The sequence below is a fragment of the Pyrgilauda ruficollis genome, unplaced genomic scaffold, assembly GCF_017590135.1.
Source record: "Pyrgilauda ruficollis isolate IOZ18807 unplaced genomic scaffold, ASM1759013v1 scaffold31, whole genome shotgun sequence".
In the NCBI taxonomy this organism is placed as follows: domain Eukaryota; kingdom Metazoa; phylum Chordata; class Aves; order Passeriformes; family Passeridae; genus Pyrgilauda; species Pyrgilauda ruficollis.
Window position 1 is genome coordinate 4,151,936 of NW_024524489.1, and position 16,870 is coordinate 4,168,805.

The window sequence follows — 16,870 nt, forward strand, 5'->3', positions numbered from 1 at the left end:
AGCACAGAACAGAACATGGGTGGTTCCTTCCAGGTGCAGTTATCTCCCTCTCTCTGTTAAATGGATGTTCCTGTTGGAACTTTCATTGTGAAGGAATGTGTGGATGCCATGAAGGTTTTATGGCGACAGTACAGAATTTTTTTAAAATAAATCTCCATGCCAGTGTGAAAGTCCCTTTTATTTTAGTCATGTCACAGATTTGGCTTTTATTAAGATCACTGGTGATCCATTTCTCCAAGGTATCTTGGTGCTGGAGGAAAACAGCCCTGTCAGCAAGATAACGTTTTAACAGATGTTGAAAGGTAAATAATAATTTGATCCATCCCAGTCAATTTAATCACATGCTTCAATGCTTTCTGCTAAAAACACTCTTGGAACATTTTCAATTGGAGCTGTCTCCTGGGATGTAGGAAAAGGTTGTCTGTGGCATTCACATTCTGTGAAAAAATCCCTTCGCCCAGGATTTTTCTCCTGGGAAGCTGAGAAGCCTCAGAGAAAAGGAAAACAATTCTTATCTCATTTGCTTCTCCTGTGTTGTGCTCATGTGTGGAATGTGTTTGGAGATGTTTACCCACAGGTGATTGATTGATTGCATTCTGGTGTGAGTTATTTTCACTCATTGGCCAATCAGTGCCAAGCTGTGTCAAGACTCTGGAAAGAGTCCTGAGTTTTCATTATTTTCTTCTTAGCATTCAGTTAAGTATCTTTTCTGTATTCTTTAGTATAATATAGTATTCTTTAATATAATGTAGTATAATAAAGTAATAAATTAGCCTTCTGAGAGCATGGAGTCAGATGCATCATTCCTGCCTTCGTTGGGGCATTCCCTGCAAATACAATCCTTGTCAGTGGAACAGCCAGAAGGTCAAGAAGGGTTAAACCCAAACAATCTTTAGGTGGGAGATAAAACAACTCAGACTGCTTCACGTTTGTGGCTGCAGGTTGAGAATTCCACGCTGAACTCCCAGAGCACGTCCCTGATGAACCAGAACGCGCAGCTGCTGATCCAGCAGTCGGCCCTGGAGAACGAGAACGAGGCGGTGCTGAAGGAGCGCGAGGACCTGAAGGGGCTCTACGAGGCCCTGCTCAAGGACCACGAGCGCCTGGAGCAGCTGCACGAGCGCCAGGCCGCCGAGTACGAGTCGCTCATCGCCAAGCACGGCAGCCTCAAGTCTGCTCACAAGAACCTGGAGGTGGAGCACAAGGACTTGGAGGATAGGTAAGCGCTCAGGAAAACCAGTCTGCCATTCGGTAGAAGTCACTCTCTGGTGGCAGTACCAGTTGTTGGTTTCTCTGGGTCTGGGTTGAAGGCACTGGAGATACTACTCTCTGTAATCTATTTCACATTTCTGTGGATTCTAGTCTATTAAAGTCGAGGAAACTTTCTCTATGAATGAGGGTTAAAGTCAGTGCTCCCCTGGGGGTCAGGGCACCCCAGAGCAGACCGAGAAATATTCCCAGTGCCCTGGGCTTCCACAGCTCTCTAATAAAATGATAGAATGAATAAAATCACCATCACTCAATCACTAGAGATTATGTCTTTAACAGAGGCCATTTCATCAAAATCCCTTTTTTTTCTTTTTTTTTCTCATTCCACAAAAGGAATTGTCTTTGCAGGTACAATCAATTGTATTGTCTTTGCAGGTACAATCAATTGCTGAAACAGAAAGTGCAGCTGGAAGAACTGGAGAAGGTTCTCAAGACAGAGCAGGACAAAATGCTGCAGCAAAGTGAGAAGCACGAAACTGTGGCAGCAGAATATAAAAAGCTCCGGGATGAAAATGAAAGGTAAAGAGAATTCTGGCACCTGCCAGTGCAGCCTAAACAAGTGGTGTGTTCTTCACATTTCTTTGACACCTGACGCTGCTATTCCATATATTCATGATCCCACAAAAATAATCTTTATATCCTGAGGGGACACAGGGGACAAAGGGGCATGGCAGCGCTTAGAGGAACAAAGGGAGCCCAGGAATGGATATGTGTAACTTCCACAATTGCCAAAGTTTGGGCTATTCCTGTTTTGTGTTGGCAGGAAAGCCTGGCTGTTCTGTAAGATTCTTTTATTCTTCAAACCAGTTGTGATGTAGAGATGCTGCTTTGTATTTAAATGTGCAGAGAGTAGTGCTTGGCTCAAAGGTAGAACATATTCCTAGGAAAATGAGGCTGGGATAACTTACAGTATGTGACAGTAAGGAATTTATATGTATATTTTATGGAGTAGTTAGAAATGTCATGTTTCAGAGGGAGTGTGGGTAACAAATTCATTTCCAGCACTCTTTGATGGTGTCTTTGCATCCCAGGCTCACTCACACCTACAGTCAGCTCCTGAGGGAGAATGAAGTGCTACAAACTGACCACAAGAATCTGAAAACATTATTGAACAATTCCAAACTGGAGCAAACACGGTTGGAAGCTGACTTTTCCAAACTCAAGGAACAGTACCAGCAACTGGATATTACATCAACAAAGCTAAATAATCAGTGTGAGGTATGTGGGAGTTCTGCTGCTTGTAATGGCTGGAATCACTGGAATATTTTCATAACTGTATTTATAGGTTCATAAAATCATATGAAGTGCTGGAGTATCAGTCATTTATAGATAATGAAGTGGATCCAAAGACTAATTAATTTGCCTGCTATACAGGCAATACACAATCTCAGGCTCATATTAGGGAAACTGGTTTAAATTATTTAAAGGCTAATTAATTTGCCTACTGTACAGGCAATCTCAGGCTCATATTAGGGAAACTGGTTTAAATTATTTAAAGCATCAAAGAGGCTTTTATCAGTTGATTCATGATTTAAGACCCCCTCTGTAGACCTAAATTTTCTTGATAATCTCATTATCTGTGTAAAATACACTCACCTATAAATGCATGGGCAATTTCATCTGTTTTAACAGCTGCTCAGCCAACTTAAAGGAAACCTGGAGGAGGAAAACAGACACCTGCTGGATCAAATCCAGACATTAATGCTGCAGAACAGAACATTACTGGAGCAGAACATGGAAAGCAAGGATCTCTTCCATGTGGAGCAAAGGCAGTACATGTGAGTTGTGAAAATAAGGAAATTACTGTGATTAGGGCAGTGAAACCAATACCTGCATTTCTTTAAAAAAGCTTCTGTTAAATATAGAATTTAACACATGTGCTGCTTCTGAAGTGTTTCTCTTTAAAATAAGAATTTCAATGATAAATGTAAAACAGATAACTCAAAATATCAACATTATATTTGTAGTTCTAAAGGATCAGTGCAATTGTGTTCATTACTGATGATGCAAATAAGGAATAAAAATTATATTTATTCCTCATTCTACTACTGGAAAAGTTTAGATTTGTAATCACTGTATTTGTAGATTGATAATATTCATACATGAGTCTACATACATTGTAGATTAATTTGTAGATTTGTAATCTAAGCTTCTTTAGTGGACTCAAGAGAAGAGAAAATGTGCTTGTCTAAATGATAGAGCACTTGATTTAAAAAGGAGGAATGTGTAAAACAGGCAAATGGAATTTTATTCCATTTTATATCATGAGGTTAAGCCTAAGGCTGATTGTTTGCTGTATCTCTTGCTTTTTCAATAAGAAACAAGGGTTATGTAAGAATTCCACACAAAAGGTGATGCTTGTCAGATAAGAGATTCCCAGAGGAATGTGCTGCCCACGCATCCTGTATACATTTTTGGAGCATAAAATATCATTAATTTCTGTTTGCAGTGACAAACTAAATGAATTGAGGCGGCAGAAGGAGAAACTGGAGGAGAAGATAATGGATCAGTATAAATTTTATGAGCCATCTCCACCAAGAAGGTACTGATGAACATGATGTAAAATAAAGCACAGCTCTAAGGCACGGCAGACCTGTTCTGTTCCCGCTGAAAACTGAGATTCCATTACAGTTGTGGGATCAGAATCACCTCTGTCTTGCTAATAAAAATTAGTTGAGTCTGCAGGCCTAAGCAATGTGTTGTAAATGCAGTGAATGTGCTGTGGTTTTGATGACAGAAGGGGCAACTGGATCACCCTGAAGATGAGGAAGCTGATCAAGTCCAAGAAGGACGGGAACCGCGAGCGCCTCAAGTCGGTGACGCTGACGCCCACGCGCTCCGAGTCCAGCGAGGGATTCCTGCAGCTGCCCCACCAGGACAGCCAGGACAGCTCGTCCGTGGGCTCCAACTCCCTGGAGGATGGGCAGACCCTGGGCACCAAAAAGAGTAGCAGTGAGTACTGCAAACCACTTGGTTCCGTGAATAAACCTTGGCTAAATGTTGGAAAAGACCGCGTGTTGTGGAGGATTTGTAAAGATCATTTCTAAGTCTGTAGGAATGAAGCCTGAATTAATTTATTAAGGGCAGAACTTCTTGCAAACTCCCTGAAGTGTTTGAGCAGAACTAGTTTTGAGCATTTCTGTATCTCAAAATGAAATTGTTAAAATACACTCACAGTGCCTGGGTAAGATGAAGCAGGCACTGGTACTGGGTCAGGTGAGCAGGATTTGGGATAGAATGCCTGGTGTCACCACAAGGACCCTTTTTGTTTCTCCCTCTTGTCCCAGCATGACTCTTCCCCCTTGTCTTAGAAGTGTTTTCCAAGCTGTGGCTGTGCTAACATCCTTGAGTTGCTAAAAACACCTTCTGTCTGAAGGTGTTCCCTCAGCATCTCAAAAAACCAATGATGGAATTTGGATATGCAACCAAAGGAAGTGTTAATGTAGAAACACAACCTGTTAAAAATACAGGAATTGTTACTGATCCTGAAATTGGAGTGAAGTGGTTGAGAGGGAGAATGAGGACTCACAGAATTACAGAATTGTGATTAGATGGAATATTCCAGACACAATTTGCTGATCTTAAAAGATTTGATAGCTATCCCTTTAGGGTGCCCCCATTAGGATATATATGGTCAAATTCTGTTTATTATTATTTATTATCTATGTTTTTTGTTCTTCACTCTTGGCATGAATCATAAACTGCCCAGTTTCTCACAACTTGAGAGGTAGTTACAGCCAACTTTTCAGGATGTAATGGTTCTGTTTAATAACTATGCACCAAAAGCATTTTGGCTGTGCATGTAAAAGCATCAGAATCCATGTGCATTAACAGTCACTTCCAATGTTTGCACTACTACTTTTAAATTTAATGTATTGGGTTTCAAAAGACAGCGGGTCTGGGGTTTGTGCCAGCTGTGAATTACTACAGCCATTATGATGTGGGTTTTTTTTCTTCTGTGCTTCTTGCAGAAGCTTAGTCAAAGTTAAAAACATCCCAAAAAATGCTGTTTCAGGAGAAGTTAAAATCAGATCTGTATTTTTTTAATAACTGAAGAAAATAGTTCAAAGGTACATTTTAGCACTTTTGTTACTAATTTACCCCTTTGGGGACTCAGCCTTTTCCAGTGTCGGTTTTAAAACAGATACTTTTAAATTTTTTTTAAAAAGCAACTGTTGCTTTTACATCCAAACCGTGAGTGGTGTGGAACTGGGGAGTGACTGAAGCTGTCCTGATGTGTGTCAGTGGGAACTGAGAGTGTGCACGCTGTGGTTCAGCCCATCTGCATCTGTGTCAGCAATGTCATGTTCTGGAAGGGCTTTTCTGTGACAGTTTTCTTTGCATGATCCTTGGGACCTTGTAGTGTGCAGTTACCCTGCTGGGGAGCCACGGCTGCAGTTACGGTGGCTGAGCCTCAAAAGAGGTTTGAAGCTGTTCAGACCTCATTAATTTTCTACTCCATGGACCTTGCTCATGTTCCCCTTAATCCCAGTGTATTTATCCACAAACTGGAAGGGCTGATCTAATTCCGGATCCTAACCTTCCTCCATTACACATGTCGCCATGGAAACCACGGTTTTGGAGAGAATTCGGATGCATTTTGTGCCAACTCAGCTCTGACAGTCTCTGAGACAGAGATCTGAGACAGTTTGTGCCTCACAAAGCAGAGAGAATATCTCAGTGTGACGGGTGCTGGTGATGGTGCACATTTTGCAGTCTTCTTCTTCTGCTCCTAGAGTGACTGTAAGTCCTAAATCCTGGCATGTGGGGATTCTTTTCTGTGGGAAGCAGTTTGGCAGTAGCAGCTTCCACTGAAGGAGTTACAGGAGGGAGCAAACATGTGAGTGCTGCCTGTGTGTGCCAGTGCTCAGGTGTTGGAGCTCCCTGTGCTGGCTGAAGGCACCTCTGGCTCTGGAAGAGTTCTGTGCCTCCCTGACCTCCAGCAGCTGGGCAAGGAGCTGCTTCCAGCAGGAGCTGCTGAGGTGAAATGTCCTGAGTGTCCTTGAGGAGGCAGGAGAAGGCAGCTCACCTTCCCTGGGACAAACCAGCCGTGTTCTGAGCTGGAGGACTGAGTATGTGACACAGAGATCTCCAGGATACACAGGGCTCACAGCCCCCATTCCCTGTCAGAGATACTGATTTCAAAAGTGTTTGCTGTGTGTGACATCTGTAGTTTTTCCTCTTTTGTGGGTGGTGATGGAGATTGTGTTTTTCCAACACAGGCCACTTTCTCATGCAAATGTTTCTAGGTGAGCTGTTATCTCCCTGGGAAAGGTGATTTTGGCACAAAAATCAGGTTACCCTGTTCTCAGAGAACACCACCTGATGTCTCACAGCGTGGCCAGAGCTTGTGTCTGATCCCTGTGGGAAGGAGGGGGTGCCTGGAGGGCAGGTTAATCCTGCAGGAAGGGTGTGCTTCTGACTGCAGGGTTTCACCTTGGCTTTTCATGCCTCCTTGTTCCCAGGTACTGTCCACAAATTATTATTGACCTCCCCTCATGATCAGGTGAGTGCCATGGATCTGCTCTGTGCAGAGCTTTTCCTCTGGATGGGGCCATTCTGAGCTTTTCCAGAGAAAACCCAAGGCAGGCAGAGGGGATTTTTGTTTTCTGTGGAGAAATACAGATATCCTTTGCTGGCTTCCACTTTAGCCATTTCAGGAAGTTAACAATTTCCCAAGGAATTAGGGCTGTTAGTAAAATGTCATCTCTACTAGGAACACCAGTAGCAGGTATGCCATGTCACAGAGGGAATAAAAGGAGTGTTCTGGGCTCCCAGTACCGAGGCATTTTGAAGATTTCTGCCTTATATTTTGTTCTCTGCATGAACAAAAACATGTCAGGATTTTAATACAGAATTCCCCAGAGGATTTCAGGCAAGCAGGAGAGTTACAAAATGGGATGTTTTCTGCTCACTTGAGGAATTCTGCAATACTCATTATTCATTCTCACCTCAGAAAGCAAGAAGGTATTCATGGAATGCTGAAAAGAAAAAGAACACCTGATTTCTCCTGTAGCTCTGCCATCCCAGGATTAATTATTAGCATTACTATTCCAGGACGTTTTCTGCGGTGAATTCTGTGCAGCTATTACTGACACAGTTTCCCCTGCAAGCATTTTGCCTTTTGATGCAGGGTTTGCAGGACATCAGTGGCTGCAGGGGAGTTTCCTGGTGGGCACAGTTGCTGAGAGCCATAAATCAGCCCTTATGGAGGGGATCTGTGTTAATGGACAGGAAGGACAGATGACTCAAATGGTTCTTGAGCATCCTCTGGTTACACTTTCGTAGGTTTTAGGAGTTTTTAGTGAAGAGGAGGCAGTTATCTTCCATAAAGGATTACAGAGGGATGAGTTATTTTGTCTGTAAAGGATTACAGAAGTTAGAGGAATTTTTTTTCCTGTGTGGTCTTGATGACAAAAAGTAGAGATAGAGCAGAACGACTTCTATGGTTGGATTGGTTTGTGAACCTGTTCCTGTGGGTGCAGACATGGGAAGAGCTGATGGAGAGGGAGGAATAGGAAATATTTCAGTGCCAGGGTAGCTCATGTGCACTTGTAAATGGTATCTATGATATATATGCACTGCTCTGTACACAGAACTGCTGTGTGCCAGGCTGGGGGAGCAGGGCACACCTCCCAAAAGGGGCTGCAGAGACAAAGCAGGCAGAGCATGGTCTGACAGACCTCTGCAGAAACCAGAGCTGCTGCCATCTCTGCAGAAATCACTGCTTTGGGGAATTCCATCCTGTGTCCCCTTCTGGCTCTTTCCATGGTGCCTCCTGTGCCTGTCATCAGCCCCCAGACTTACCCAAGGCAGGTCAGCAGTTCCTAATGCAGAGTTCCTGACTCCAAGGACAAGATTAACTCGTGACTTCCCCTCCTCCCTCTTTTAATACTATTTGTAATTTTAACTCTGTAATTCTCCTGGTAGAATTTAACTCCGTTTTCCTTGGGCCCTCCCAAAACGTTACAGCAACACTCACATTTGGATTTTCTTTTGCTGTTTTGGGGTTTTTTTTTTCCTTTGGTGTTTTTTCAGCTAAAATACTTGCACATTTGAAGCAGATTGATTTTAGTATTTTACCAAAATACTGCCCACAGGTTATATTGATCAGAAGGCCCTTTCAGGTTTTCTATGAGACAGTAGATGACCAAAGTTATTACTGAGCACAGAATGGAAGAGCTGAAGACTGATAATAGACTGTGTCCTCTTAGATTTGCAGGCAAACCATTACAGAATTTATTAACTCCCCAAAATAACGATGTGAACATATTTTAACATAGAAATTGTACTTAGAGTTGCTTTCATTTTCAGCTTTTTTTGCTTCACATTTTTCTTTATATTAAAAAAATGCTGTTTTTCACAGTAAAAATTACATAGTGGTCAATTCCTGTAATCACCTGCAAAGAAATTACATTTCTTTTTTCAAGAGCTTCAAACTGTATTACCCTCTGCACTGTAATTTTCAGTGCATTTCTGAGTGATCCATGGAAGTTTTCCTAGTGCAGTTTTCCTGTTTCTGTGTACTTTCATATTTCATTATCACCCAGAAGCAGGAGAACGGTAGCTTTTAGCATAGCATACCTAGCTTAAACTCAGACATTCATTTCTGTCCTTAGTTTCAACATTTAACTTCCATCTGTTCTTCTCCCTTTTTTTCTTTCATTTCCCTGTTTCCGTTTTTCCTCATGCTATGACATAAAAGTGGGTGCACTGAAAAGACTGCCCTTTTTGAGGAACAGACCGAAGGAAAAAGACAAAATGAAGGCCTTCTACCGTCGCTCCATGTGTAAGACTTTATGACAGTTCAGCTTCTTCTCAATGGCTACACTGGCTTCCGTTACTAATTTTTCACTAACCTCTCCCTGGACTGCGCTCTATTTTTCCTCCTCTTTTGCAATGTGCAAGTCCTGCTACGGTACAAGGAGCTGGAGCTTTTCCTTTTTACTTTTCTTCCCCCCCCACTTTTTTTTTTTTTTTTTTTAACTTTGGCACTGAATACTTTATGTCTGTGCAGCTGTGTAGCCACAGGTTCCCATGCACATGCATATAACCTATTCAGTGCCTTGTGACTGCATATATTTGTATACATAGCTGTCCATATACACATGGCCCCATGTGTATATGAATTTACAGTGCACTGTGTTAACGGAAATGGTTTTAAATGACACGTTTCGTAAGCCTTTTGTTCAGAAGTCACTGTAATTTTTATTTTTTTTTTTGTTTAAAGCGAGTGTAGGAGATTGTGCAAGGCTCTCTGGTGGTCTGTCACTCTGCGAGCGTTCATCAGTTCTCGTTGCCAGAATGCTGCATTGATTTCTTTTGTTTCGTTTTGTTTTCTAATGAGGGGTGGCCAGTTTTCTCGAGTTTGGGGAAGTAAAGGTGAATATCATCAGATGTGGTATTTTTCAGATCCTCTCTCTGTTGCTCTGTAAACCCCAGTGTGCCTGCAGTAACCTGCACTGTACAAGGATCCCGTGTCAGCGCCGGCACTCCGTTGTATGAGCACCCGTGCCCGTTTTGTCCCCGCTCATCCCATTTTCTCACGGCAAGCAGCTGGCAGAGCCTCTAACAGCACCTGGCGCATGGCAACCCCCGCCAGACCCGTTTTGAGCACCTCCCTGCGCTCAGGAGCCTGAGCCCTCCCTCCCGCCGAGCCTGTTGCATGCGGTACCCGGGCTGTGGTTTGCTCCTGCCGGCTGCGGGCGCTTTAATGCTTAGAAAACTGTCCGACCTTTGCAATGCAGATTAACAACCGGAGCAGGTACATTGCCCACGCTGATCATTTGCTTTCATTTGCATCCCAGCCATGAATGACCTGGTGCAGTCCATGGTCCTGGCAGGAGGACAATGGACAGGTAGTTCTGAGCATCTGGAGGGTCCTGATGATATATCCACGGGTAAAAGGAGGAAGGAATTGGGAGCTATGGCCTTCTCTACTACAGCTATCAACTTTGCCACTGTCAACTCCTCCACAGGCTTCAGATCCAAGCAGTTGCTAAATAATAAAGGTATAGGTAGAAGCTTTTTGCACCGTGATGTAACTGTGTAAATATTGGTTTGACTTAATGTTTTAAGTTTTTCAATCTTAATAATTGAGTTGCAGTGCTAAAATAATGAACCCGTTTAATAACTGCTGTTATAAAATGTTTCAAGGTTTTTCCTACGGAATGTTTCCTAAGTAAAAATGGATTGCTTTGAAAAAATATTTAAATTTTTACCGTTTTACCGATTATAAGTATTTTAATAATCTTTCCACTTTATTTTTTTTACATCTTCCTTTATGTCTCTGTGTGTAGATACTACATCCTTTGAAGATGTAAGTCCACAAGGTATTAGTGATGATTCTAGTACAGGATCAAGAGTTCATGGTAAGATGTGAGCTTTAATTGAATGAATTAAGTATATATGATGTGAATGTTAATGAATTTGTGAAAATACAGTGAATGGCATCATTGCAATGAGCATGCTCTCTCTGATTTTCATATCTCTCCAATGTATTGTTATCATTTCTTCAGATTCTCCTTTCTCTCTTAACTACTACATCAGACAGATGTTCTGTATCTCTGGTAGAAAGTATTTGTGAAGTGCATCTGAACAGGATCAAAACATTTTCCCTTTTAGTGGGAAAATGTTTTAACTTCCATTTGGAGTTAATTGTAAATAAAGGAAGTTAGCATTTCAATCTTAAAAAAATCAAGTCCAAATCTGGCCTGAGTTTTCAATGTTTATTGTTCAGTGAACCCCAAATCTGCCATGTGCTGTAGTTTATAAAATCATTGCACGTTCCTTCAAGCAAAGCTTTGAAGTGAAAAATAGGCTATTAATAGAAGTGAAGTTTTAACTGTACTATAAACATTTACAATGAGTACAAGCAGCAGACATTTTTGAGGCTACTAACAGTGCATTTCCCTTGTATTGGCTTAGGAGTACAGGACTTTATCTGTGCAGATGCTCTTGCTCCTCCTGTCCGTGGCATTCCAGCCCTGTGCAGGGTTCCCTGTCAGATCTGTTGTAAGTGACCTGACCACAGCAGCCCCTGCATGCCCCTGTCTGAGCCCTGCTTCCCCACTGAGCACTCCGTTTCAATTCTAAACTAGACTCTTTCTCTTTTCCTCTCCTCTGTACCTCGCCATTCCTGTAGTGCCCTTTTCCAAAGTGTCCTCTTGGACTGCCTGGAAATTCCTTCGCTTTCTGATCTGTAAGAATCCACTTTGTTCCCATGGGCATGTTCAGCCTGGGAGGTCATGCATGATCTCTGAGCATTCTGGCAGCAGAATGTGAAGGTGCCGTGTCCTCTGCTAAAATGTTGTTCATCATGGTGTCTCCTAATTTTCCATTCAGCTTCCAGACCAGCCAGCCTTGATAGTGGCAGGACATCCACTAGCAATAGCAATAACAATGCTTCACTCCATGAAGTCAAAGGTATGCTGGGGGTGAATTCACATCCGTGCTTCATTTCCATTCTTTTCTCTGTAAGATCATCTGTAGAGGTCCAAAAACCCCCACAAGCAAAAACCTCCCACTGCACAGCACAGCCTGTGCTTCCTTGTGTGTGCCACAGCCTTCATTCCCCAGATGGGAAGCACAGGTATTTTATGGTTTTAGTAAATATTACAAGGGTGGTGTTAGTTTTTAAGTTACCAACTATTTTAAATGAAACCTAACCTGGATAACATTGTTATAATAAGAAAAATTCTTATTCCCCCCCAAATTACTTGAAAAGCTTTTTAAGATGAGAAGTTGCTATTTTTTTTTTTTCTCCAAGCATCCTCCTGCACTGCACTGCTGCTGTGAGCTGTGTGCTGTACAACTGCACAAAATGGCACATGTGATTCATGCTAGAAGCCTTTATATTTTGGCTTTTATAGATTATTAACATCCCTGCATTTATCAGTATTCCCTAAATTTTAGTTATTAAGAAACCTGATGTATTTTTTGTATCTCATGGCTTTTTTAGTTGGAGACTGTTGTACAGACTAGACTAGATCACTGCCAGCTCAAGACTTCTTTTAATATTCATGGCTTGCATCTCTTAAATGGTGTCTGTTTGTTTGAAAATTTAGGAATGAGTGCTAGCTGAATATTTCTAATATTTTATTTTATATCTGTTGAATTGCTCCTTTCTGTAAAAGATCCCTTGAGGTCATCCTTGCCCCAGTGTCTGTAGAGGATTAGGCATTTCCACCATAAATAATTCATCTTGGTTCAAACTTAATTTCATTTCTTAGGAGTGACATGAAGCTGGAAATACTTGATTATGCATCAGTGTTTTTAAGCAGTTCATAGTTACTGACAAATAAAATGAACTGGTGTTGTGGAATTTATTTTGCATCTAACACCATGTGCTTCCTCCAGGTCCCAGTTGTAACAAACTAGGAGTAACAGCAGGAATTTTTGGAGCAGCACCATTCCTGAGTAGTTCTTGTTGGAGAAAATATTTTCTTTCCACTCAATCCTTTGTATTTCCTTCAACATTTAATTACCCTGTGCCTCTCAGTGATGCTGAACAAGAGTGGAGATGTCTCTTTAACCTCTTGGAATATATTATTATGTAGGTGGAGGCCCAGATTGTAAGTGAAAGGTAGTTTTTATTTAAAAAAAATCATGCCATTTTTGAAGAGCTGCAACAGGTAATTCAGGGGAGTGTAATTTTACAGAGTAAAAAATAACAACTGGGCTTTTTTTTATTTTTTAAATAGAATGAATGCTAACTGAATCTGGTAACACTCCAGGTTTCAGTGGGGCTGTACAGGTTTACACCTTTTTGGTGTGTTTCTAATGGAAATACTTACTGCCTTCCCCCAAAGCAGGTGCAGTGAACAGCCAGAGCAGGCCCCAGAGCCACAGCAGCGGGGAGTTCAGCCTGCTGCACGAGCACGAGGCCTGGTCCAGCAGCAGCAGCAGCCCCATCCAGTACCTGAAGGGGCACACCAGGTCCAGCCCGGTGCTCCAGCACAGGACGCCCGAGACGCCCGAGAGCCGTGGCAAACAGACCAAAACGGGCTCCCCTGGCAGTGAAGTTGTCACCCTGCAGCAGTTCCTGGAAGAAAGCAACAAGAGTAACTCCAGCGAGGTCAGTGTGAGAGTATTTAACTACACAGTGCCCCATCTGTGGGCTCAGAATTAATGCATGGCACAGCGAGTAGAATTCCTTAAAGATTTCCTGGAGCTGTCGGTCACACCTGCATTGGGAGGTCACAGGCACTGACTCCTGATGCCCTGTCCAATTCCACCAGCAGGAAATCTGTGGGATTTTGCAGCTTGACCCTCTGTGGTCTCTGGGTTGGGTAGGAAAGTCGACCTGTACTGACAGAGGTGTGCAGTGTGTGGGACACCAGGGCTCGGAGTGGGATCACTCTTCTTCTTCCAGTCCAGCAGCAGCTGCTGTCACATCTGCCCTGCATCAACCACAAGGAAGATGTTTGGCTTCATTCCCTGAGGAGACTCCTGTCTGCTTCAGTTTCATCTTAACAGTACTGGGAAACCAAAAGTGACCTTGGATCTTTTTGAAATCTGAGAGGAGTGAGATGAAGGGAATGTTTCTGTAAATCAGTGACAGTTTCTAAGAAGTTCCAAATCATCTCATCTCTGCTGGAATTCCAGGTTCTGCATCCCTGGTTCTTGAGCAGATCTGCCCAAACTCCTGTGGGATATCATGTTGTTAGGATCAAGCTAGCCAGTCGCTGTGACTGGGGCCTCTCAGGAGTGAGGATCCAGGGTTGTCTGGGGCAGGTGACACAAATCTGGAGAAGATTCTGCATTTTTTGGCTCGGTACTTAAAATGGCTCTCACTCGTGGTCTCCCTGAGGAGGATTTTTGGGGTTTAAGCACTAGACAATATTCTTGTGGCAATATGAAATAAAACCTACCTAAGTCATCAAGCCAGGTCCACTGCTGTTCACAAATGCCAGAATCCCTTTCATAGCCTCACAGACCCATTCTGGGTGGAAGGGTATTCAACCTTTCCAGTCTTCTCCCAGAGCATTTCCCTAATGCCTTTAGCTTAATTCTTACCCAGTGGTCTCTGGTACCACTTTGAAAACAACTGCAGTCTTTCTTCACTGAGTCTGAATATTATTCACCTAAACTCTTTTTTTGTAAACTGTACAGAAGACTCCAAAGTATGTGTCATAAATGTTTAATACTGCTTTTAGAGATGAGAAACTAAAAAAAAAACCCAAATCTTTGTAGAATTGTTCATTTATGTCCACAAAAATTGCTTAAGGTAAAAATTGCAATTTAGAAACATCTGGTTTCTGTTTTTACAGATGAAATCTGCAAGTGAAGAGAACCTTTTAGATGAAGTGATGAGGAGTTTGTCTGAGTCTGCAGAGCTGGCAGGGAGGGAGAAGCTCCGAAAGCAGCCTGCAGCTGGCTGTGGGATCGTGAGATCCCTGAGCGTCAGAAACACAGTGGATTTCTCAGATGGACGATCCCTCAAACCAGAGCAGCTGGCAAGGCCCAGCCTCCGGAAGGGTGAAGATCTCTACTTCAGCAGCTCTCCAATCAAATTCACCCCCGGCGCCCCGGGGAAGGCCCGGTCCGTGAAGGAAAAGATCCAAGCAACTGTGACCCAGCGACAATCCAGGGACTGCAACCCCTACGCCACCTTACCTCGTGCCAGCAGCGTCATTTCCACGGCAGAAGGAACCACCCGAAGGACAAGCATCCATGATTTTTTGTCTAAGGACAGTAGGCCGCCCGTGTCCGTGGATGCAGCCCCGGCCGACAGGAGTGCTCCGCCCAGCTCCAGTGAGTACCCGGCACTGCGGGTGTCCTCTCCTTGTGTTCACTGTGTGCCTGCCAGGGGGGAGCGCGGCCCGCAGGGCGAGGCAGCTCCCACGCTCACACCACGTCACGTAGGAGGTAACTCTGAGCTTCCCAAGCCTTCCAGGATGGAAAGGCCAGGTTGTCGTGAGAGGACTTTGCCGAGCACGGGTGTGTTCTGGGATAAAGCCAGCGGATCTGGGAGTGGCAGTGCAGGGTCCTTCACTGCGCCCCAGCCCTTCTTATCCCTCAACACCGAGTTAGTCAGCAATATCAGTGGATTGCCCCCGAGATCCACCTCCAAAGCAGCTGACCAGGCAAACGTGTCGGCGTTTAGGTCAGTGCTGAGGAGCCAGGAACAGCCTTGTGCTGCTCCAAAGGCTCAGGGTGACCCACGGGCAGCTCTGGCCAGGGACCCTGTCCCTGCCTCCGGCCCCGGCCCTGGCGAGGCCCAGTCCCCGCTGCTGGTCTCGGAAGATAACCAGACCCTGTGGTATGAGTATGGCTGTGTATGAAAGAAAGTTGTATTATTAAATATTTATGTCTAACATGCCATAAAGGTGTTCTCCATGTCCACTGGATGACAGAGAAAACTTCCCTCCAGTGAAGGAATCATTCCTGGTTTATCCGCGGGGCGGTTGTTCCCTGCGGACGGTGGCTGTGGACTGTGGCATGTTTGAATGTGGAATTGTAACCCCACCAAAGTCTGCATGAAACATTAATTGCACTGTGTATATTTTGCATGCCTTTATAATACAAGCTCTATTTTTATTTGTCACGCATTGCAAATATTTTGGTGTTTTCCTGTTGGTTACTGCTGCATGTTAAACCAAGCGCATGCCCGGAACGGCGCAGGGAACAGCATTCCTGGGACAAGGACAGCACTGGCAGTGGAGCTCGAGCTCTCAGGGCTATCAATAACTCACTGAATATCTACCTGGGGGGAAAAAACCTTTTTTTTTCCCCCTCTTCTTTCAAAAATGAATTACTAATGGAGAGAAGCAGTTGGAGAGATCTCAGTGTCTTCTTGCCCTTTTCATTTATGCCGTGTCATGGCATAAATGCACGAGGAACAAGTGCCCAGTAATCCAAATAATTCAGTGCCTCTAGTTCACACAGTAAATATTAATTACTGTCCATACTGAGTAATAAACACATAGACCATTCATAATCCTGAACAGAAATGATAATTCTTACAAAGAGGTGTTAAGTAGTTGCATGATACACAGCACTTGTCATGAAAAAATGACCTTTTCCACCTTTTCCCTTTAGTCTGCTTTGTCTTTCCAGTCATGGGTACAACTGTGGTGATGTGTTTGGTTTTATCAGGGGTCAGATAACAGGCTCCTTGTGATGCATAGGAATAAAAAGCTGTCTTGAGTATGGTGGAAATTCATTTTTTCTTGTCAATGGAAATACCACTGATGTAATAGAAAACAAATGGTGTAACAAAATAACAGAAAATGTTAAATTAATGCAGTTGAATAAAAGAAAAAATAACAAAGTTGCTTGCAAGGTTATGGGAGGATATGAATACTTCAGCACATAACTCCTTAATTTCCAGCTGAGCAGCTACAGAGAAATGTTGAAAAGTAATTCGTTAATGTGCCACTGTCTCTGCACGTGCTTGAAACTTCTCAATGGTAGATTTAGACAGAGTTTAAAATTGTATCAGATTTAAGCTATAATCACACTAGGCTCTCAACTTGAGCACTTCTTTGCAAGAGGACATTAGTTATGCCAGTTGTGGGACCTAAAATACATTATAAAAATTTTGAATGACAGTATAGCTAGAGGAAAAATAATTAAAATTGAAAATATATATTGAAAA

General features: G+C 43.1%; 1 protein-coding gene across 6 annotated transcripts in view; it reads left to right on the forward strand.

Annotated features, from left to right (window-relative positions):
* The window catches only part of CCDC88A (coiled-coil domain containing 88A), a 60,756-nt gene extending 43,886 nt beyond the window's left edge, over positions 1 to 16,870 (forward strand). For 2 of the 6 annotated variants that reach the window (XM_041473962.1, XM_041473963.1), the window contains 13 exons: positions 942 to 1,219; positions 1,645 to 1,788; positions 2,301 to 2,487; positions 2,902 to 3,047; positions 3,719 to 3,811; positions 4,007 to 4,221; positions 8,975 to 9,058; positions 10,077 to 10,280; positions 10,569 to 10,640; positions 11,197 to 11,283; positions 11,614 to 11,694; positions 13,080 to 13,345; positions 14,541 to 16,870. In XM_041473962.1, the coding sequence (XP_041329896.1) occupies positions 942 to 1,219; positions 1,645 to 1,788; positions 2,301 to 2,487; positions 2,902 to 3,047; positions 3,719 to 3,811; positions 4,007 to 4,221; positions 8,975 to 9,058; positions 10,077 to 10,280; positions 10,569 to 10,640; positions 11,197 to 11,283; positions 11,614 to 11,694; positions 13,080 to 13,345; positions 14,541 to 15,554 (2,871 nt within the window). In that variant the 3' untranslated portion in view covers positions 15,555 to 16,870. The remainder of the gene's footprint in view (positions 1 to 941; positions 1,220 to 1,644; positions 1,789 to 2,300; positions 2,488 to 2,901; positions 3,048 to 3,718; positions 3,812 to 4,006; positions 4,222 to 8,974; positions 9,059 to 10,076; positions 10,281 to 10,568; positions 10,641 to 11,196; positions 11,284 to 11,613; positions 11,695 to 13,079; positions 13,346 to 14,540) is intronic. The other 4 variants (XM_041473964.1, XM_041473965.1, XM_041473967.1 and 1 more) reach the window with 3 other exon arrangements.